This window comes from Sinohyriopsis cumingii, chromosome 19, assembly GCF_028554795.1.
Source record: "Sinohyriopsis cumingii isolate HCF-2022 chromosome 19, ASM2855479v2, whole genome shotgun sequence".
NCBI lineage: Eukaryota > Metazoa > Mollusca > Bivalvia > Unionida > Unionidae > Sinohyriopsis > Sinohyriopsis cumingii.
This window is the reverse complement of record NC_142979.1, coordinates 18,603,975-18,627,533: the sequence shown is the minus strand read 5'-3', so window position 1 is coordinate 18,627,533 and position 23,559 is coordinate 18,603,975. Positions and strand designations below refer to the sequence as shown.

The window sequence follows — 23,559 nt, the reverse complement described above, 5'->3', positions numbered from 1 at the left end:
CGAGTAACAAACAACGAGGTGCTCGAGCGTGCCAAGATTCTCAGCATGATCACACTCCTCCGCCAACGTCGCATCAGATGGCTGGGCCATATACGTCGGATGGTTGACGGACGGATCCCCAAAGACATTCTTTATTCGGAATTCGCCTCTGGCAAAAGGTCGATCAGACGGCCACATCTCCGGTTCAAGGATGTCTGTAAGCATGACATGAAAGCCCTTGATATCGATGTCAACACCTGGGAAGACATCGCTCTAGACAGATCAAGCTGCCGACATGCTCTGATGACTGGTCTGAAAGCCGGAGAGGACAAGCAACGCTTGCAAGCTGATGAAAGACGATCGCAGAGGAGGAAGAATCAGCTCCAACCAACACCTGACATAACCTTCAAATGCAGCAAGTGCAGCAGGGACTGCCACTCCCGCATTGGACTACTTAGCCACAGCAGACGCTGCACAACAACCAACCGGGACATCTCTCATAGGTGCAGTTCCATCGTCTATCGAGACTAACGGATGCCAACAACATATATATATATATATATATATATATATATATATATATATATATATATATATACACACACAGAAATTTCCCCTTATTAGGGACATCAAATTTAGCAGAGTCCAGTATGGAGTGAAGACCTTCCGAGTTCAAAGTATGTAAGTTCACCATCGAGATGGCTCTTTGTTAAACGTAGTTGCAGTCTGCATTTAGTTCTCTCCATGGCACGAAAAGTGGGGTGCAATAGGACATGTGTTTGCAATTCAGTCCATTACACTTGTTTATGCACAGTAACTTAAAGTCGCCAGAGTGGTCTAAAGCGATTACCGCTACCGATCACTGCCATTTCATCTCTATTTGCATGGGTTCTATTCTCGGTTCGACCAATGTGGGTACGTGTGAAAGTTTGCCAGCAGCTACCCGTGGGTCGGTGGTTCTTTCCGGGGTTATTCTTTCACCAGATATAAAGACCGCCATCTTGTGATGAAAAATGGCGTTAAACCCCATACAACAACACAACCTTAAAGTATTTTGATATTAAAGGTCAATACGTGTGGTACTTATATATCATCATTTAGCATGCATGTCATGGACCGCACGTGGGGTGTCTTTGGATGGTGTTGCTTCTGTTGTCAAGGGAACATGCTGTCAGCATCATAAGTATATCATCATATCTTCTCATCATATTTCACTTTACGTTAAATACTTTAGAACTGTTTGAAATAAATGGATGAAACATGGTATAATTTTATATTGTTACCAGATGTGTTGAATTGTACAGTCTGTGGCCCTATCGTCAAGGTCGTGGCCATAGATCAATACTGTAATTGTTTTTCTTCTATTCCCTGCACAACTGTAATCACTGAAAGGTAAATAATGAAGCTTGGTATACTTTTACATAGCAGGTGTGTTGCATAAATCAACGAACATTCCATCCTCAGGGGCAAGCCCTTATGTCAGTTTTTAATTTTTCCATCGCACTTTTCATTTGCATTCTATACTTAATAACCATTTTAGATTCAATATACTTTTACATCACCGTTTGCAGGTGTGTCGTGTACTATATTTACTGTCCTATCATCCAGACCAACATCGCCGGTCAATACTTTTAGTTTACCATTACACAATTGATTAATGACGTTGACCTTAAAAATTGGAGGCCAAATGTTGTATGTCATAAATGTACTGATGAAGATATAGAAGGATGCAAAGTTGTATCGCTCAGTATAAAACAGCACTAAAATTCAAGATCAAAAAAGGGATTTTGGAAATTTTTCAATACATTTTCATTTCCATTTTATAATTTTTTTTAACCGTTTTAAATAAATGAATGCGGATCTACACGTCATCACAAGACGATATTTTAGTCACATGATCTCGTGTGCTATAAAAATGCCTAGCTGACCTGCAACATGAACAGCCACGCTTACTGTCACTACCTCTATTAACAACACATGGGTTCTTATCAAAATATAAGTTATCTTACCCTTAATGAAAATGATGCCAATCCGACACAGTATGTTCTGCATTGGATGTGTGCGGTATTACTGGTATACCGTTTTATCACGGTATATTTTTCTTGCGTTACGTATCACGGTCCTTTTTCTTACTGTATCGTTACGTCGGTAGTTTCCGTCAGTAAAGAATGTGAGGAAATTACAGAGGAATCCTGTTACGACTTTAATATTAATAGTATGTTTTCATTATTCATAATATAACAATAATAAAAACTTGTCTTTTTATACAAAACGGTTGCATCTGTCACAAATTAATGGTGAATATTACGAATTATAATTATAGTTATGATCCTTTAAACACGCTTGACATGAGTCACGTCTGCCAATGCGGTCGCGAAATGAGATATTGTGAAAATATTCGGGATAAATCCAGATTCTGAAACGTTCCTGATTATTCCCACCCCAGGAAGCACCACATGCTATGCTTTAGTTATTTAATAGCGCATGGAAATGTGCTAAGTGTAAATCTTCCGTTGCAAGACTGCAAATCATCTTACGATTTTCAAGAGTGCGCCTCTTTTCTGTCTAAGTTTTACGTAATTTCTCAAGTATACTGTTTACTCGTTTATTGAGTAAGCTTGTTTTATGTTTATTGGCATTCTCCGATCAATATCTTGTTTGAGTGTTGGCATTCCACTCCAAGTTTCCTTGCCTACTATATCAACAGTGTAGTTAGAAAAGTGTAGGCTTCGGTATTAGCACATCCAACTTTTATGAATGAGCTTTCTAATGTCTGCACGATGTCTTTCATGGTATCAGCCATAGTGTAAGTTTAATCATCCCATTATAGTTACAGCTTTTAGATTAGAACTCGTACAACAATTAAATTTCACATGACAAATTCATCTACTATAATGCATTGGCCATTTGATTTTTATATTGGGGGTGGGCTGTGTTTTTCATTTGAGCTGAAATATTTTCTTTACGCTGATCTCAAGATCTTTTTTTCTCGAATAATATATTGGACATAGTACGGTGTTATTTTGCTATAAATCAAATAAAGATATTTCTACAGCTATTGTCATAATGAAATTGAACCCCAATAAGGCCAGGCCCTTGGCCCAGATCATTGAATCGTTGGTCCCTAAAATAATTGTGGTGTATCGAGTTACGTTTCGAGGTACGTTCAGAAAAACCGCGGTATACTGGTGGAAAAGTGTTCGTTGTTCCCAGGTCGGCATAGTATCGAGTTTGAAAATCTTTTTATTTCCAACTTTCCAAAAATAATCGTCAAATGGTGACATTGGATTTTTCACTAATGGACTTCTAAGACTAGTTCATCCTAGCCATTACATCATTTTTATAGGCGAAAGGCCATCGAATATAATTATGTTGTGCATTTACATGATTCCCGTGAACACATAAACTCACTGAACATAATAAAATATTTTTGTTGCGAAGTTACTCTCCATGACTGCCCAGTAACGTCACAACTGTAATACAAAAGAAGCAATCAGATTTCAATATTATTTACTTTTGGTGATTTCACTGTTACTAATAATAACTCCTTGAAAACTTCTGAATAGAATTTGACCAATTTTGAAAGAAGTATTCAGGTGTGAAGACTTTTCCAATACCATTGACGTTGATCTTTTATCAGATATGGTCAAAAAACAACAACTTGAAACCCTGTTGTAAAGAAATTGACCAAATTTAAGAGAAATCATTCTTGTACAGAGGGGTTTCAGATTTATACAATTGAATATGGTCACTGTTACTAAAAGAAGTAAAACCTTTAAACGCTTTTCTCAAAAGAAGTTCACCATGTTCGACATCTTGAAATGGACATCTTGCAAGTTTATACAAGTGATGCCGATTCACCATCAAATATTGCAACCATTACGAAACAAAAACCCTTTAAAACATTCTACTGACCGAAATTTCTTGCCCAAGTGCTCTTGCATTTCATTATATGACAGATATCAGCGGATCATCAATTGCATGCCGACTTGAGTCTCTTCTTTATTGAAAGTCCATATGTTCTCCCTGTTTGTTTTCCATCTGTTTTGAGTGTGCTCATTCAAGTATTCCACTCTCATTCTTCGGTACTCATAAAAACTTGGTAGAGGGAGAGTGGGCGGTGTCATTTGTCATTACTAGCAACCAGTATTAACAGGGTCGCAAGATCGTATTTAGACCAATAACATCATCACCTTTTTACGCTTCGCTAATGGTACGTGTAAAAGTCTATTTTGGGCAGGTACAAACATATAGTACTTACCTGATTGGACAGGTGGATTGTTATACAGGTTTGACAATCCCTTGTAGGTATTTGGCTCTTTTCATTGTGTTTCAAATAGGCAAAAAACAATATCCTGATATGACATATAGTGTCCTTCATCTTGATAATATTGGATTTAATACCTTTTGCTCTTGCATGCCTGTCCTTCTTATCTTTTCAGCAAACCTTTGGGTAGAACAGGTGAATTTTCGTTGGAACACCCGGATCTGTACCGATCGTGGTCGACCTGTACTTTCTTGTAGGTGAAACTGAGGATCCCTCGGGCGATGCAGCCGACGTTCCACCCGTTCCTGATGAAAATAGATATATTATTGTAATTCTCTCTTATAAGATGTTATTGTTGGAGGGTGATTGAGTGAGTGCCTGAAGAAAACTCGTAATTGTTGTAGTTTTATTTAAACAGCGTCATTAAAGAATAACGACATACGATGACGTTAATCTTGGTCCTCGCCTAAAAAAGACTAGAGAAAGTAAAGAGCGAATAAGGCACATTACGAAATTATTGCGGGTCGTATTGAAACTTTCTCCGGAAACTTAAACTGGAATTATCCCGATGTACTTGACCCAAACACAGAATGCAGCCAAACAAAAGAAAACCTCAGTACCATTAACGTTTTCCAAGTCAAAATTTAATAAAATACAAAATAAAAAATGAAAACAACAACAATACCCCCCAAAACAAACAAATAAAAGAAAACTGTTGGAACAGTTCCACATCTCGCAGCCATTCCTATGTCGATAGAGACTGCGGCTCCAGCTGCCTTTGGAACTGTCGGAACGGCATCCGGGATAACACTAAAGAAAAGGCGGTTGGGGGACAAATCCACATTGTGTCGCGTAAACGAAATTAAAGGAAAAAACCATCGACTAGTTGAGCAGTGTCGTCACTAGGGGACGTACCGGGTGACATCATTAGAAGGTGTGATACCAAAATGACTGTATATAACATTTTTTTTAATTTTTGTACAGGAAGGGGGTCCATAGGGGTGACATCATGAGTTACCGCACTGGGTGACACCAACTTTAGCGACGCTACTGTATTTGGGACGACTAGTTGAATATCCCCGGGCAGAGATCTTCGACTGCCTGGTACGACTCGCAAAAAGCCCCTCCGTTAACCAAATCACCTCCGTTACCACTGTTGATCTTCGTGTTGCTGAAATTCTGACCACAACAACTGACATAGGTACACCTATCAGATTTCTTTTCGTATATCGATAGCAACAGGTGGTGCTGGCGTTGCTGGTAAGATACGCATCTATTGGGAACTTCTTAATACAATTACCAAGCTGTACTCGATGGCTATCAAATATACAACTATTAGCGTGGGTGAGTTCTAGACCATATTGGCGAAATAGGAACCACCTATGACATCGTATGCAGATACGGAACCAAGCCACTAGCGATCCCAAACAGGTAACTGGTTTACAGATATTGAAGATCGAGTAACGGTTTGCCGGTGGATACAAATCTGCTCAGTCGTGTTCCGGACTGACTGTGGCACCTAGCAGATATTGCTTCGCAAAGACCTTCACGTGACCAAAGGATAACATCATCTACGTGAGTGAAAAAATTGTTCACGCGAGCAAAGAGTATCCAGAGTGTTTTTGAAGAGTACCCACAACGACACCACATATGCACTGTCGAAAATGTCTGCACCTACGGCGACACATAGTCTCACCGCACGTGTAAATAATACATTCGCGTTTGACGCGCAGGTAAAAATTTGTAAAGACAATGAGTATAGAAGGCATTGACCTATATCTAGCGGAAATAGGGAACCAGACTATTGCAAACTTGTAAGAGGGTTCAGGGTCAAAATGGACCTAGACGGAAAAGGTATATGGCTAAAACGAACTAGTGCTTAAAAGGCCCGTTTCTGTATGCATTACTAATTACTACGAACATGCATACTAATCAAAATTAAATAATACATAAATATCAAATCCTTACTTTTTATTGCGAAATAGTTATTAATATGTGATGTAACGTATCATTGCGCATTAAGTCTCATCCATATGTGAGTGATCGTGTAATTAATTGCGGCACGTTACAGCTTTTTTCTATGTAAAATGAACAAAGAAGAAAATAGTGCAAGTTGCTAAATGTGAGAAAGTTCAAATAAGGCAAATTGCTGTTTGTGAAATAAAATATTCGAAGTAAAGCCAATCAACAAAAATACCCTTTCATAACACATATAAGATTGATTACGGTTGCGTTTTGCCCATGTGTGGATTGTGCATTCGAACTTTGTCAAGGAACGATGATCCCATTAATGATGGATAAATATTTTCATTAACGAAAACTTTTCATGTTTCAGATTCATTCATTGTCGTTAATACGTGTATATGAGTAGTTTATTTTTATTGATATAGGTTAGGCTTTAAACAGACATTTTACTCTATTGTATGTATGGTAGGCACCGTTATTGCGTTGTGGTTGCAATGAGGATCAAGTCAAAATTGGAAGAGATTTAAGGGGTTATTAAAAAAGACTGGATAGAAAGAAAAGAGGAAAAAGTGTGATTTTACCACCCACTGTTCAACTAGCGCTAGCAACAACTTTCAGACGTATAAATCTATTAATAATAAGAACAACAAATGATAATACAGGAATATTAAACTTCTCCTTAATCCAATAGCATAGTAGTAGATCTAACATATTATTTTAGTACATTATATACGCAAACATTACTAATATTTTCCACACATTTCTTCATAATGTCCACTCCTTTGTTTTCCTAGTGAAAATGTCAATACGTACAAAAAGCTGGGAAGAATTTTTTTTAATCACACAGAATTACAAGCCGTGATGAAATGTGTAGCTATCAGAAATTCCCGTAAGAACCGACGATTGTATTGTACCTTCAACAAAACGTTTAGATACGGAAAGAAATTTTAAAAATAAATGAACTTTCCATATAGAAGATATTGAAAATATCATAAAATGGAAAATAAGGAGATATCACTAAGAGATTTATGAAATGGAAAAAATGTAAATAAAGATGGAGAAAACGTTATCAGCGAAGAGAAGGAAAGAGGCACAAGAACCAGACTAGGAAATCAGATAGAGAAAGAGTTACACTCTTCAGACGCCAAGGGCCATCTGTTCACAATGATATACAAAGTAATACAAGTAGATCTAGTGATATGCATCCAGAAATAGGAGGACTATAGTTTGTTCTATATCATCAAATACAAAAGAGGTCGCTTTAATGTATCAAGGACTCTGTTAATGGGAAGAAGTGTGTGATACAAAATCTACCACGCAACACCGGCCTTAGCAAACGCGGGGCCCTATTTGGATCATTTTGGCGGGGACCCCTGGACTTACGCGCTGGGCCCCCTGTGAGTACGGCATTTATCAATAAACTTTTAAACAAGTTTTGTATGTTACTGAACTTAACATTTTCTTCCATGGCTTTACAATTACTTTCTCTCTACAGATATATTTTTTAAAATACCTAACGCGCGGGACTCCTTTTTATTCATGGCGGCCTAAGGCCGACTCGTCCACCACGTGTTTAAAAATAGTTTTGACATACAAGAAAGTCGATATAAAGAATTTACCATCTGAAATAAAAGCGCAAACATTGGCTGAAAAACTTTAAAAAGAAACCAAACACTGAACTGACTAAAATCATTGAAGAGGTACTTGATGGATATTAGGGTTGTTAAGCAGAATTAAGAGTCTTCAAAGTCGTAGGGGAAGACACAACCCCACCCCCCATTTCTGTATGATGGGTTGTGAGGGCATGCATAATAGAGGGTAATTTAAAACAAGTGAATACGTGTAAAGAAAAATGTAATTTAGTAAAATGCAGGAAGAAAGAAGAACCAGAACAAGTAGAAGCTGAATAATGACAATTTCATGAAATCTCCAGTCAAGGAAGTATTGAAAGAAAAGCAGATTCATGCAAAGACAATGCACATTCATATGAATTCCGATGGTTCAGTACAAGGCACTTTTCGAAACTGAGGAAAATCTACATCTAAAATTGAATTGATGCCGAAGATACAGTAGACGAGAAAATGAATCCTGGTTAAGGATGAAAAAATCTGCAACAGAACAAAAAGGAAGTCAAGGACATAAAGGGAATTTTCTAAGAAAAAAGGTTGCAGAACATCAACAGAAGAAGGCACACAAAGAAAGGGATATCAAGAGCACTGTTGTTGGTTAGGACCCAATCCCCTCCCCAAAACCCCCAATACAAAACAAAATAAAAAATCCCCAATCCCACCCCCAAAAAACACAGAAAAAAAACAAACAAAAATAACAAAAAACAAAGAAGAGAGTTGAATTCTCATACGAAAGATAACGTCTCACTTGTGACCCATAGCTTATTTTGTCTTTTACAGTGACAGTTAGCAAATAAGCACACTAAATAACACATATTTCATACAACTCTCTCTCTCTCTCTCTCTCTCTCTCTCTCTCTTTGCATACATTCGTGTTAGTGTTAACTGGTTATAAGGGTCAGCCGCATTTTTCAATCAAGGAACAGATTCAAGTCAAGAAAATATGTTACGTTTTCACTGCTTACTAGAATCGGATTTTCTATTATTAGAAATATTTTTTTTTAAAACTGTGAGTACTATTTTTTTTAAACAAAAATGCCACTGATATCTAGAACTTACCTATAATTGCATGCGGAAGTTCAGTCAAGAGTGTTTCAGTAAACTTTTATGACACATCAAGCTTTGTTGAGACTGGGGACATGGGAAAGAGTTGTGATTATCGAAGTTTCGTGACATATTAAATATTTCTGAGACTGACAACTGGTAAAGGAGTGTGTGTGTGTGTGTGTGTGTGTGTGTGTGTGTGTGTGTGTGATTTCGATTTTTAACGTAGCTTTAAAAAAAATTCAGCCTTACGATGTCTGCAGTGCGGCAGTTTATAGTGATGTCTAGCACTGGGGCATCATGTCTCAGACATATAGCATGATGTCCCAGCCAGTCAAATTATCCTGACACCAGGCCGACCAGTCCTAACACTAATCTCTTAATGCTGAGCGCCAAGCGACGCAGTTGTTAATACCATTTTTGTAAGTCTGTGGCATGCCTCGGCCGGGGATCGAACCCACGCCTTTCCGCATCTAAGGCGGACGCTCTAACCACTAGGCCACTGGAGCGGTTCAACAAATAAAGGAAGTATGAACGGTAAAATGTGATCACTGAATTTTTCCTGAGACTGGTACTACAACAATTATAATCGGCACAGGTTTGTTGTTTGCAATCAGTAGTTTACTTGAGTCTTGGTGTTAATATTAACTGACCAGTGCTTCAGTTTTGCTGCCTAATGTTTTAGTAATTTATGTAAACAAATAAAGTTCATCTTTATGGGTTTTGCAGAAAAATTGTCATTAACGCGACAACGAAAACAGGATAAGGAAGCGATTGATGAAGGCAGGTTAAATTACTTTGATTACCGATTGCAAACACGGCTTTGAAAACACTCTAATTATAAATTGCAGGTAAAATTAAAACAAATAATGATTAGAGACTTATTAAAAACAAGGACACAAAAAATTGTGAAATTGTGAAATTTTAAAATTCTTGTTCTTGTTCTTGTTCTTCTTGTTCTTGTTCTTGTTCTTCTTCTTCTTCTTCTTCTTCTTCTTATTATTATTACTACTACTACTACTGCTACCACTACTACGCCAAAATGATCTTTAATTGTGGTCCTTTTTAACCTGGGTCGTTTCGGTCTTGGTCCTGTCTGACCCGTTATCGGCTTTTCTGGACCGGACCTTCCTAACCCGGGCCTTTTTCGTATCGGACTTTTCTGACGCGACACCTCTAATGAGTTGCCTCCCATTAAAAAGTCAAGCACGGGCTGGCTACTGAAAAGGAGTGTTGTTTATTTGTGTATTTCACTTATCGCCATATCGCCGGCATATTTGGTAGGTATTGATATTTAATACAGTCTATACTCAGTTAAAACTTATTAATGTGCATATGACACCAATTTCATTCTATTTTGTCTTAATTATTTTTTAACAGTGTATGTAATTGTTTGTAAATCTTAGTCATCAACGCGTTGTGACTCGATAATAATACATTTGACCCAGAGATCTTTGTTATGTCTGTGTATCGTCAGACACAAAATGTGGTGAATACGTGCACCGTATTTCCTTTACATGAATTTTGAAAGTCCGTACTTTAGCAGCATCTTTGTTATATATTAAAAGTGCAAATTTGATTCGTTTACATGAATATGTTGTACTATTCTACTGTATAGATAGGACGCAAAAACTAAAATGCCGGTTTTTCAACAAAACCGAGCAAATTTTCAGTGGAGATGCATCCATGAATGATACAAATTAAGTTTGCATGGTTTCTGTGATGCAACGTGGCCTCATTTCTGAAATGGAAATGTGCAGTTGCCAAAACGCTTTTTTATTTTTCATTTTTCAGAAAAAATATGGTCCATCTTAATTCGATGAAAATGAATAGAGTCTGTAACTCCTGGTAAAACACATGTGTAAAGCTTCAGTTTTAATTAGGACAAAGAAATAACAACTACAGTATGTCACATTTATCAGTAGCTATCTGAAGCATACATGTACCCTTTCTGTACCCCATATTTATTTACAGAGTATATCAATGCTTAAGTAATGCTACACTTGAGAAATGTAAAAAAAATATTTGTACAGGGACCATAATAAGAGGAGATAATGGTTTTTCAAAGCCAGTGGTCACTGTCTCCTACACTAGTTTACTTTCAAGTTGGTAATTTCATTCTAAAAATAAATGTTGCATTGATAGTTTGCATTTATTTTTGTTGACATTTGGTTTTGGTAGAGAAGAATTCAGTTTTGAAATATGTGAAAGAAACCAAGGTAGTTTGCATTTTTTTTCCACATTTAATTTGGTAGAGAAGAATTCGGTTTTGAAATATGTGAAAGAAACTATGATAGTTTGCAATTATTTGTTGTGACATTTGATTTTGGTAGAAAAGAATTTGGTTTTGAAATATGTGAAAGAAATCCTATTTGCAATATATGGTATTTTGAATTTAGATTTTAATAGAGCTTTCTTAAAATTTAGATAACATAATTCGTCGATGTATAATCTTGCCATGACACAGTTTCATCAAGAGAAAGTGAATAAATAAATGTCCAGAAAAGAAAAATGAGCACTATTTTGTTTACATGAATGAAAATCTTTATATGTATGAAATAACCCCTAATGGATGTTATCTTACTAAAATGACTTTAACATGATAAGTGACTAACATTGGTGACCTTATATTTGCTAGTAAATATTTGACTTTGACTTTGCACTGATCTTTCCATATTATTGAAACCAGATAGAACTCCTGAATTGAGCTTCTTACAGTAAATAGAAGTTATTCAGCAAAATGATACATACATGGGTACATTTAAATGGGTCTGCAGCATAAAACATATGAGGTTTATAATTGTTACCTTCTCTTAAAATGTTGGAAATTTCTTTGGGAAATTTTTAATGCTTCTAAAAAATCTATGCTTTTCATCTTACAGGCTGCATAGTGGCATAAATGTGTCTGGATGTTTATTCTGTCGGGATCCAAATTAGTTGCATTCAAAATGAATTGTAAAAGCAGACTCCTGTTCAGGAACATAAGCAGCTCAAGAAAATGGGAGTCTGAAAAAGTTATTTCCCCGGAGAGCTCTATATAATCAAGATCATTATGATATTTTTGTTTTCCTCCTGAACTCATCAGCCTCTTGCTGAAAGAGACCTTTCATTATTAAACTAAAGGCCATTGGGTTTGAGTCATTGCTGCTTCATGGGGCTAGCATAATCATTCTGCCTTGGAGAATGTAATGAAGGCAGCATTTTGGCAATCAGATACAGTAAAACCTGTCATGAGCGACCTCTGCTATGAGCGACCACCTGTCATTTCCGACCACAATCGTAATGCACGGATCGATTTTACTATATAAACGCTCTGTTATGAACGACCACCTGCTGAACGCGACCAGCGACCGCGATTTCTTGGCAAAATATGCATTTTGACACTGCTATGAACGACCGCATCGCCAAAAAATCAAAACAGATTGACACCACTGACCTTAACTTAATCCTTTGTAAACACTAGAGCTCGGGATAAATGTAGTATGCAAACAAAGTGCACATTAAATAACACTATAGTTGAACAACCATATATCGGGATAAACACCTCTAACCATCATTTAATCCTTTGTAACAAAGACTGCATAAATAGCAAAGATTGCTCTAATAAAGTATTTAAAAATAATTTGTCTTGCTACAGTACCAGTTTTGTAAAATTTACAACTCCAGCGTACGGTGTCATTTGTAAACTGCAGTAAACCAGACTAAAGTACATTTCACTAACCGCCATTGTAGTGCCGAAGTCATGTGAATAGCCAGTAAGAGTAACATCAAAGGGAGTAATGATGGATATACGCAGTCAGTTTAGAGGTTTGTATTTTTTCTTTATCTGTATGAAAACTCACAAAACGCCGGTAGTCCTTATGTCCAAGTGAGAAATCGTTTGAAAGGGCTTCAGTGTTGGTTTGAGTACGTCGTTTGCTTTCCAGTTAATCCATAATGCCTGGAGGGTGAATGAACTCATTGTCTTTAATACTAGTAAGTGAGAATCATTTCCGGATTTTTTTAAAATTATTTTTTATTTCTTTTGTTAGTGTTTCACCAGACCACAATCTGTTTACGTGGGTGCAGATGGTCGGAACATTTGTTTATCGAGCTATAACGCTGTTGATTTAAACTTCGTCTCAGAATAAATGTACAGTATTGTTTCCTGATGAGTTAATTATGTCTTTTGGTTTCATTCATTGGTACATAATATATATTTATTCCACAATTCCCCAAAACCGATAGTCTTTATAACGTCAACACTAATAACAACGGCAGAATCTCCGCTGAAAAAAAAAGAAAAATTTTAACACTGGAAGAAACGATTAATGTCATTGAAAGAAATGAAAAAGGCGAGACCACTCGCAAAATAGCAGTCAGCTTAAGCGTCGGTAAAACGCAAGTTCAAAATGTAATCAAAGACAAGAAGTCCATTAGAAACGAATGGCAGAAAGGTGCACAAGCACAGAGGAAATATGCCACGGCACGACGGACAGTTTACGGAGATCTGAACGAGCGAGTATGGGAGTGGTTTTGTGTCGTAAGGAGTAAAAACATAAGTGGGAAGTTGATTCATGAAAGGGCAATAATTGAGATACATGTTCAGACCAAATAGCTGAGTAAAACATGTCAACAAAGAAGTATAATGGATTTCTTTAAAAAAAACAAGTGAATAAGTGTATAAAATAAGATATATACATCGAATCCAACTGTAAATTTTTTGTATATATTAATGTGATGTTGAAATATAAATTTTATTCTCGTTTGATAGATGTATATCTTTATTATATAAAGACATTTTGAGAGGAATGCATACATTATTTAACAAGATTCATGAATAAAGGATATGATACATGTACACTGAGTATGGGTATTATTTATTTTTCAACAATGCTAACTATTGACCCTGAAAACCAGTCCATTTTCACACACCTCTTATGAGAGACCACCTGTCTTGAGAGACCGCTTTTGGTTGGCAGAAGGGGCGGTCTCTCATAACAGGTTTTACTGTAGTACCTTCTCGTCCTGCCACCTGCACTCATTAGCAGAACATAATGCTGGCATTGGATTTTTTCTTTCAGATACCCATAGTTGCAGATCATTATCTAGTGAAGTATTTAATATTATATGATATTGAGGTTTGATGTGTTTTCAGGCACATAAGCATGCTTTATACATAATTTCAAATTGACTTTTCAAAGGAGGACACATGCAGAACAATATGTACTAGGGGAGGTAATAATTATTGTTCTTGTAGTTGATTGTTAATTCATAGGCCTCATTACCAACACTAGACCATGATAATTTAAAGAACTACCACCCAGTTTCTAATCTCCCATTCATATAAAAAAAAATCTTAGAAAAGGTTGTTCTCTTCCAGCTTGTATCTCATCTGAATTCAAACAGTCTTTTTAGCAATGTACAATCTGGATATTGCCCTTGCCACAGTACTGAAACTACTCTTCTAAAAGTAGTTAATGACATTCTCTCTGCTTTGATAGTGGAAAGATTACAGTCCTCACCCTCCTTGATTTGTCTGCAGCATTTGACACAATAGACCCATGATATATTACTTCACCATCTCCAGCACGTATTTGGCATTCATGATACAGCCTTACTGTGGTTCAAGTCCTACTTGGTCAACAGGACACAAATTGTGTCTGCAAATGGAATACACTCCAGCCCAGTTGATCTAAGTTGTGGTGTTCCACAGGGGTCTGTTCTTGGACCTGTTCTCTTCATTCTATACAGTCAGCCGCTCTCAAATGTCATAGATCATCATCCAGTGTCTCACCAATTGTATACTGATGACACACAAATATACAAATTTAGCCACCCAACTGAAGTTGATGTTACCATCCAAGGTGTAGAGAGGTGCATTTCTGATGTGAAATCATGGATGACATGTAACAAGCTGCAGATGAATGATGATAAAACTGAGGCCATTCTGATCACAACACAAAGACTTTCTCTTTCACATCCTTTACTTCAAACATTAAATATCAGCAACACCAACATTAAATTCACTCAATCAGTATGAAACCTAGGTGTTACTCTGGACAGTACTCTCACATTGCACCAACATGTCATGAACATATGCAAGGCTGCATATCTTGAGCTGAGACGCATCAGCTCCATTCACAAATATCTTTCAGTTGATGCCACTAAAACACTTGTGTGTTCATTAGTACTTTCAAGACTGGACTATTGTAACTCAGTTCTGTCTGGTTGATCTCTATCTACTCCAAAAACTTCAAAAAGTTCAAAACACAGCTGCTCGGATCATACTTAGAGTACCACGATCAGAGCACACCTCCCTGCTGCTCTGTACCCTACACTGGCTATCCATTCAATCCAGAATCAAACACAAAATTTGTTCTCTGTGCTATGTTTCATTGACAGACTCTAGTCCAACATACCTATCCGACCTCACCCATGTGTACACACCAGCAAAATACTTATGCTTCTCTTCTGACAATCGTATACTCATTATTCCCACTATGAAAACAAAGTAATATGGACAGCGTTCTTTTGCATACCAGGGCCCAGCAACATGGAATGAATTGCCCACAGAACTTAGACACAAAGACACAGTGATAACCATTCAAGAGTACTCTCAAAACTCACTTATTTTGACTGCAAGAACAAACTTAAAGACCTAATAATATTTCCTACCTTAAATATTCTCAGCATGTTTTTTATGTTTTCTAATTTCATGGTGTTTGTTTTTGTAATCATAGCATTATATGTTTTTTATCTTATAGGTGTTGTCTAATGTTGTAAAGCACTTAGAGCTTCTAAAGATTAGACACTATACAAAGTCCTCATTATTATTATTATTACTTGTATTATTACCTTGTCATTTGTAATTGGACCTTCATTACAACTGTTTCATGTGTTTATACTCTTTGCAAGTTTGTGTACTGCAGAATGAGCTAAAATATTTGATAAAATTTTAATTATTTATATTTTTCCCATAATTCCATGTACACCCAAAAAAAATGACTTTAAAAAGTGTACCAAAAATAACTGATGTTACAGTAAACTGAATGAATGGGATCCAGGGAATAGAAGTGTGTTGATTGATAATACTGTTTTATTGTGTTTGAAAGGGGAAAAAAAAAAGAACCCAGCTGAATTATTTATATTTGCTTTTGTCAGTCATTTACAATCAAGGTTACTGTGACTTGAAATTTGAAAAACAGTTTCTGCAGAATAATATTAGTACCTCACATACCTGGACCAAAACTTTGTGGATGGCTTATACTTGAGGAAAATATTGATTTTTATTTGTGGGGGGTGTTAAAAAGTCCAGGTAAATATGACTGGAAAAAGTGGTTTCAGTAAGTTTATCGTGCCATTTATGGCGTTCTTGTTGATAGAAGATATCACATCATCACATTATTTAAGGTTGTGACACTGTAGTACATGGTCCAATATATTTCAGAGTCATTTAACTGCATTTATGTATGTGATTTATAGTATATGGTTGGTGTTTGCTTTCAGATTATTATGCTTATTTCTTGTTAAATTAATGAAACTCATCAGTATTTTCAATCTTTTGCAAGTCTTGAGATGGAAACTTTTAACTTTTTGCTTAAAAAATGTTATGCTTGATTTATAATTGATATTTCTTTCATGAATTTTATCAGAAACAAGTACCTAATGTTAGATACTGTATTTGCTTGTAGTTTTATCACTTGGATATTCATGTAAATTATCCTTCAGAAAACTATATTCTTTCAGGTGTCCTTTGATAGTTGCCCCAGCATCCAGTATATGTTAAGGAGTCTCATCAAGGTGGGTCAGATTTGCATAACAGCCAGCAACGGAAAGTCATCAGTCATGACAGCAATGGCTCTTCATGTGAAGGCAAGATGCGAAACATACCCGCGGGATAATATAAAACGATTTCATGTTCCAGATGACAAAGTCTCATGGGAGATTGACTTCCCTGGATATAATCCAACTGAGTACACTAGTAAATCACTCCTGGAAACACCCGAAAAGCCCAGGCCAGAATATTCAGATCCCGATCCCAAACAAAGGTAATACAGGGGTCAGGAAACATTTTCCCAAGTATTTGTCCATGGGATGAGTGAGTTGCAAGAATTAGTCTTCCCTAACTTAACACAGTACACTTTTCACTTCACTCATTACCCTTTTACTAAAGAACCACATGTTAGTTTCATTCTAAAATGGGTCCAAACCATTAAAATATTGTTTTATTTTTTTATACAAGGTCATGAATTACTGGATTTATATAACATATATTTCATCTTGTGGGTCAAAAACTTAAGTATTTTCACCAATTCGATGAAGTATCTCCATTATTAACTTGTTTCAAGTAAATACCCCTCTCTAGTATATGCTGTTTTAAGTTAATATATAATCAGAATCAATGTTTGTAACTCAAGGAATTGCAGTTGCACACCTAGTATGGTTTATTTTTGGTATTCACATTGACAGTGCCCCTTTTTGGTAATTTAGGTGTCATCATTTTCTTTTTCAAAGAGCTATCAGACAGCTTATGGTTTTGAAATTGGTGAAGTTAAGAGACAGGAACATTTTATGATTTTCACCTGATCAGATATTGTTATGCTTGCCCAAGATCACCAGTATTTTCAGGGCTATGCACTTTTATTAATATATTGTCATGCCAAAGTTGAGATGCCAGCAGATATTTATGCAAAGGTATAATTACTTTTCTAAAGAAGCATGCAAGGTATAATTACTTTTCTAAAGAAGTATGCGAGGAACATGCATCTGAAAGAAGAATTTTAAACATCTTCCATACTAAATGATCCATTTTGGTCAAACCTCCATTTTAGATATCTACACATACCAAAAATTGGCCTTCCAATTCAGCCATGAAACATGATAGACATGCTTGTCACACAGTAGTGTGCTGCGAATTTTAGAATTGGGAATCTACACGGGGGCTCGTATCATTACTTGCAATTTACCTGTCATACATGTACTGTATAATAATATATATGTGGGCATGTGGCAGAATGATGTGAAAAAGCGCTCTGCTAGCAAAAAGCAGATATTGGAAAAATTAAGAGCACCCACAGCAGATTTCAGCTCTGGAGTACTTGAAGCCACCTACTCACGTCCTCCAAGCTACCACTGCTGAAGCATTGTTTGTGAGTTTTCTTGTTGAACATAACATGCCTTTCTCAGTTGGAGATCAGCAACAGTGACAATGAAAGAGTATTTCCTATTGTAAGGAAAAATAAGACAAACATAGTGCCTCCTTAGGTACTGAAAATTTGCAAAATTTTTAGTCACCAAGATTAACCAACAGGCAAGAAGCCTCAACTGTTTTGAAAACAGATTTACCATAGCCCGATTGAGGAAGTTCAAGTCTGCCACAGCATCATATCGTGACAAATAGTGTGAAATTTGTGTATATCAGTAAATTTGGTTGCAAATAAATTTGTACATGTAATCAGTGTAAATAATATGTTGTGGTTTTATTTTGGGATTTTCATATAATGCGGTACTGGCCATCAAAGTTGATGGAGCTAGTGTCATGGTATAATTTTTCACTAATTATGTTCTAAATTCACTAAGTTTTTATCCCTCTTTTCACTAATTGTGAGTCTGGAGGGTTGGCAGCTCTGCTTTTGGTCTGACATGGAACAGGTCAATGTGGCCCCTCTTGTCCCTGCCCTCTCTCATTCATTGGTTATGGCTGAAAAGGTTTACCCCATGACCTGTTTCCCAGATCTTCAGGTTCTGGTGACTCTAAAATTCCTTCCAGTCTGGAGAAACTTTATGGGCAACCTCTCAACCGTATCGTTACTTCCTCCTTTGGTCATGATCAGGGGGCTCTTTAAAAGGTTAAACACGGGCCAAGACTCTGCTAGACGATGTAAAGGTTGGTCTGTTCCCCCTTCTTCATTGTGACCCATGGTAGCTGCTTCTAGCCATAAGGTTCATACCCCTTCCTGGCCCACTAAACTGTCCACTTTGGACATTGAAGCAGCTCAGTTGGGTGTTTTTGTGGGGACCTGGTAAAACACTGGAATCCTTGGTGCATAAGGCTAGGTCTTTAGTAATTGTAGCCTTGCATGGTGACCTCTTTTCAGCAGCCTCATTCAGTCTGCTAAAATAGAAATCCTTGTCACCAATGGCTTTTCGTCATTGGTTGGAAGCAGTGGCAAAACCCTCTAGGCATGCATTTTCATAGGTCTTTGAAACGCTTAATTATGCATTTTTGGATGCCAGTTTTTGAGCTGGGATGCAGAAAATCACTGAGGCGGGAGTCCTCTGTACGCATGTAATAGGTGTGCAGCAAAATTTAAAGACTTGGCAGTCCTGCTTCAGCCACCTGCTTTTGGGGAAAATTTGTTGATCAGTTAGCTGTGCTGATATTTACAATGACAGAATTCAGTGTCTGAAAGACCCCTTGATGTACATACATGTTGCCATTTTATAAGAGTACATAAAAAAGAACATGATGCAATAGCTGGGCTGCAAGTTCAAATGCTTTGACTGGCGGCCAGGTGGGAAAATGTACTGATATTTACAGTGATTGAATTCAGAGGCAGAAAGACACAGAGATGTACATGTGGTCGTTTATAAAAGTACATCAAATAAACAACTTTAGCTTTCGTTAGTGTGTTCATTTCCAAATGTAGCGGAATAAGCAGTGCACATGACCTCAGAATCAAGACATTTTGAGACTTAGACAAAATGCCATTCGTAAATTTGGATAAGTATTTTGTGGTTAAACGGCAAACTTACGAAGATTGTAACGAGATTCAGAAGAGTGCTAAAGCTGCTAGAATTGATTGTTTGGGTGGGACAGTAACTAAGTGTAAGAAAGTGTGTGATGCCTAGCTTAGTGTTTGGAAGAAGTCCTTACTTGGATTGACAAAATTCAGTCTCAGTCTGATGGACAAACAAGAGCTATGTCTGTGTTATAAAGAATGTAGAAATTAAACTCAATGGCAACCAATAGTTCTTCTAATTTTCATCGTTTTCTGGGGAGAGCCAGGGGTCACTCTGCCAGGCGAAGTGGGTGACTACGTTGCCTAAAAATGTAAACTTCGCCTTCTTCTGTTAGGAAAGTGAAAACAACTTTGCCCTGTGATTATTTAAGTGGTACATTGACTGACAATACTTTTTTAAAATGCCCCTCGCCTTAGCCCGGTTAGTTCTAGTGTTGTAGCGAAATGTATTCATCAAGACGTCAGTAGCTAGGCCTAGTTTTTATATCAATTACATTGACAAACTCTTGCCCATTCACAAGCATATGTTTTGATAGCTGATTGACCATTAACTGTTTTCCTAGTAAGGTAGCAACTGTCAATTTCCTTCATTATATCCTTTGATGATAAAACATACAAACTTGTGTTTTAAGATCAGAATCGGTGATCTGGATATATATTAACTGCCTCTTGTACACTATTTCATCATATAATTAGTTTGAAACTGTAAATGAACAAGTAGGCCTATTGGGAAATAATGGCGGATTTTGCTAAGTCTGGGATGTACCAGTTTGTTAGATTTTCTGGTTTCGTAAATAATCGGGCAGATATATTCAGAAAAATATCCAAATCATTGAAAGCAAAGCCTATGTATTATTTTATTAAAGAGTTAACTTTAAAATGCAAAATGTTGTGGAATTCACGAGATGCGCTTTAAGGTCTAAGTCATTTTCTGACATGTATTTATGAAAATATGGAGAAAAGAACAGTAAATCAGATGCTATTTAACCATGGCCTAAAAATACTACAAGTACGTAGACAAATAAACCATAAATTTGCAATCCTGTCAATGGACTCTTGTAATGAAGCTCTATTAAAGTGAGTGATTATATTACCAAAACCTCTCCATCTAAAAATATATTCACTCATGTCTGTGTTGATTCTGTACGAAAGAAGGGACTGCAAATTTTGATGGTGGGACTCCTATTTTTACCAAAATGGGAGTCCTGGACTCCTAGTTTTAAAATCCTAGCGAGACCTCTGATTGTCTTTGTACATGGCCTTGTTAGCAGTTTTTCCACCTTCTCAGGGATGCTGCTCTGGACACTTCCTAAGTCTTACTAGAGCACAGTAAGAACGTTCTGAGGACTGCCCCCCTCCCTCCAGGTGGAGACTCTCTTTGGATAGTTTACCCCTGGTGGGTAGTCAGGATTTTGTAGACCATCCTAAGTAAAAGGGTGGACAAGTGTAGGGACTCAATCTTCTCCCAAAGAGCATACCTATTTAGTTTCCATTGGCACTAGGCAGAACCTCTTCTCAGAGGCTTGGTCTGGCCTAATGGTCAATGGCTTGGTCCTTTGTATAATAAATGATGGCTACCAGCTTCGGTTCTAGGATCTCCCTTGTCTTGTGAGGTCCCTCATTTTCTTCCACCAGTTAATATCTGGTGCACTTAAAGGAAGAGGTTTATCCACTTCTTCAGAAGGGTGCATTAGAGAGGGTGTTATATTCTAATCTCTATCTTTCTATTCCTGGATTGTCCTGGTTAATGAGAAAGAGGCAAAGTCCCATCAAATTATAGACCTTTTCTCCCTAAGCACATTTATGCTGGAGGAACCATTCAAGATTGAGAACACAGCCCTAGTAAGGAATGCAATGCGACTTGGCAATTGAGTGTTCTCCATTGATCTTCAGGATGCATACCTTTACACCCTTATCTTTCCTCCACAAAGGAATTTGCTTGTATGTGCTATTTGGTCTGGTCTCTGTATCCATAGCTTTCACTAGGATCATGGGAATAGTTGCAGCCCAAGTTTGGTCACTAGGTATCCTTATCCTCCAATATTTTGATGATTGGTTGATCTGCCATGGCCAACTCTAGTTTCTCAGACTGTTAGTTCATAGTGACCAGGCTGGATCTTCTGCCAAACTAAGAGAAATCAGAGCTTGCTCCATCTCAAGATTTTGTCTGTGTTGAAATGAATTTCCTTACCAACGGTTAGTCCATTTTCCTCTGGACAGAGTGTACAAGATCCTGTGTTGGATGTACTAAGACTAGTAAGAGTAAAGACCATGTTATCCACTCATCTTTTTCTCTCCCTGCTTGGTACCTTGAACTCCACAGCAGACCTGGTTCCCCAGTGCAGACTGCACTTGTGTCCTCTCCATTTTCTCCCTTTAGCAGTGGAACTCCCTGTAAGCTCAGATGTCTTTGGGTGGGATTCCACCATCATCTGATTTGATGGACAGGTCAGGATCAGTTTTGACCAGAGCCCCACAAGCCTGTGAACCTCACTCTTACCTATCTGCAGATGCATCAGATTCAGGATGGGCCACCCATCTAGAACCAGAGGGGCTGATTCTTCAGGGTTCATGGTCCCAGGAAGAATCTAGCCTCCACATCAGTAATTTGAAAATGAGGGTAGCGCTGTTAGGCCTGCAGAGGTATGTTCTTCAGTGAAGAGGTAACTGCTTGATGGTTTCCTCCGAAAACACATCAGTGGTGGCTTACCTTGAGAGACAAGGAGGCATACATGGATCTTCTCTCTGCATGGAGGTTTGGAACCTCCTTTGCTGGGCACTTTAAAAGGAATTATCCTCTGGGTTTGCCACATTCCTAGCAGGATTAATTTTTTGGTGGAGTAGTCACTCTACCAATCCATAGCAGATTCATTGTTCCAACTTTAGGGAACTCGCTTGGTGGATTTGTTTGCCACAAAGCTAACAGCAAGCTCCCATTTTATGTTTCCCCAGTCCCTGACCAGGGTGGCTGTGCAGTTGCTGCTTTCAGGCAGAAGTGGGATGTACAGCTTCCCACCTTTCAGGATGGTCCAACAGGTCTTCCACAAAGTCATGCAGTCCAGCAATCATGGTCAAACGATCTTCTCAATCTGCTGGTCAACCATCTCAGGACCTTACCTCAAAGTAGGGACCCTGTTGCAGCACCCTACACTTTTTCCCTGCTGAGTTGAGAGGACAAACGTTTCATCATGCAGTTGGGGTATTTTCCTCTTGGAAAAGTAACCAGCTATGCAGTAGTAAGAGGAAAGTATTTCATCATTAAAGTTAATTGTAACCCCACCTACACACCCCAAAAACCCTTACATATTTATAGGTCATTACCCCAACTAGATTTGAACGAATCAGATGTTGTCTTGACATTATCTACTTGATAAATAGTTTACAACAGCATGCATTGTGTGAAAGTTGGTGGTAATCAACTAAGACACTTAAAATCCTCATTTAGCATGTAAATTGGCAAAATTTTGTTGTGAAAAGTAACCAGATGCTTACAGAAATATCTGCTGGCATCTTTCCTTTGGTATTACAGTGAATCAATAAAGGTTTAGTCTTGAAAAGATCAGTTGCCAGGGGGAACTGTAACTGCCTAAAAGTCACAAAAATGTTGAGATTCTTTTCAGTGGTCTGATTTACAAAGACGTGTGATAGCTCTTTCAAAGATAAACTTTCTTCTCATCAAGATGATGCCCAATTTACTAAAAACTGTTCCTGTAAATGTGAAAGAAATTGAAGGCTAGGTGTGAAACTGTAAATGTGAAAGAAATTGAGGGCTAGGTATGAAACTGTGACATAATACATGTAGTTGTGAGACCAAGAATGTCAACACTTTTGCGATTTTTAGGCAGCTACAGTTCATTCTGTAGTCTGTAGATTAACCTTAAAGTTGAAATCTTTTATGTAGTCAGTTTCTCTGGTACAGTTGCCCACATGGTGAAATTATTAGGTATTTGGA

The 23,559-nt window shown here is 37.4% G+C and overlaps 1 protein-coding gene across 1 annotated transcript in view; it reads left to right on the top strand.

Moving 5' to 3' along the window:
• The first annotated feature begins 10,067 nt into the window (after positions 1 to 10,067).
• LOC149775220 (ADP-ribose pyrophosphatase-like) overlaps positions 10,068 to 23,559 on the top strand; it is a 62,034-nt gene continuing 48,542 nt past the window's right edge. Inside the window, exons 1-2 of the mRNA XM_089944403.1 lie at positions 10,068 to 10,163; positions 16,612 to 16,913. Coding sequence (XP_089800529.1) covers positions 16,645 to 16,913 — 269 coding nt within the window. The 5' untranslated portion in view covers positions 10,068 to 10,163; positions 16,612 to 16,644. The remainder of the gene's footprint in view (positions 10,164 to 16,611; positions 16,914 to 23,559) is intronic.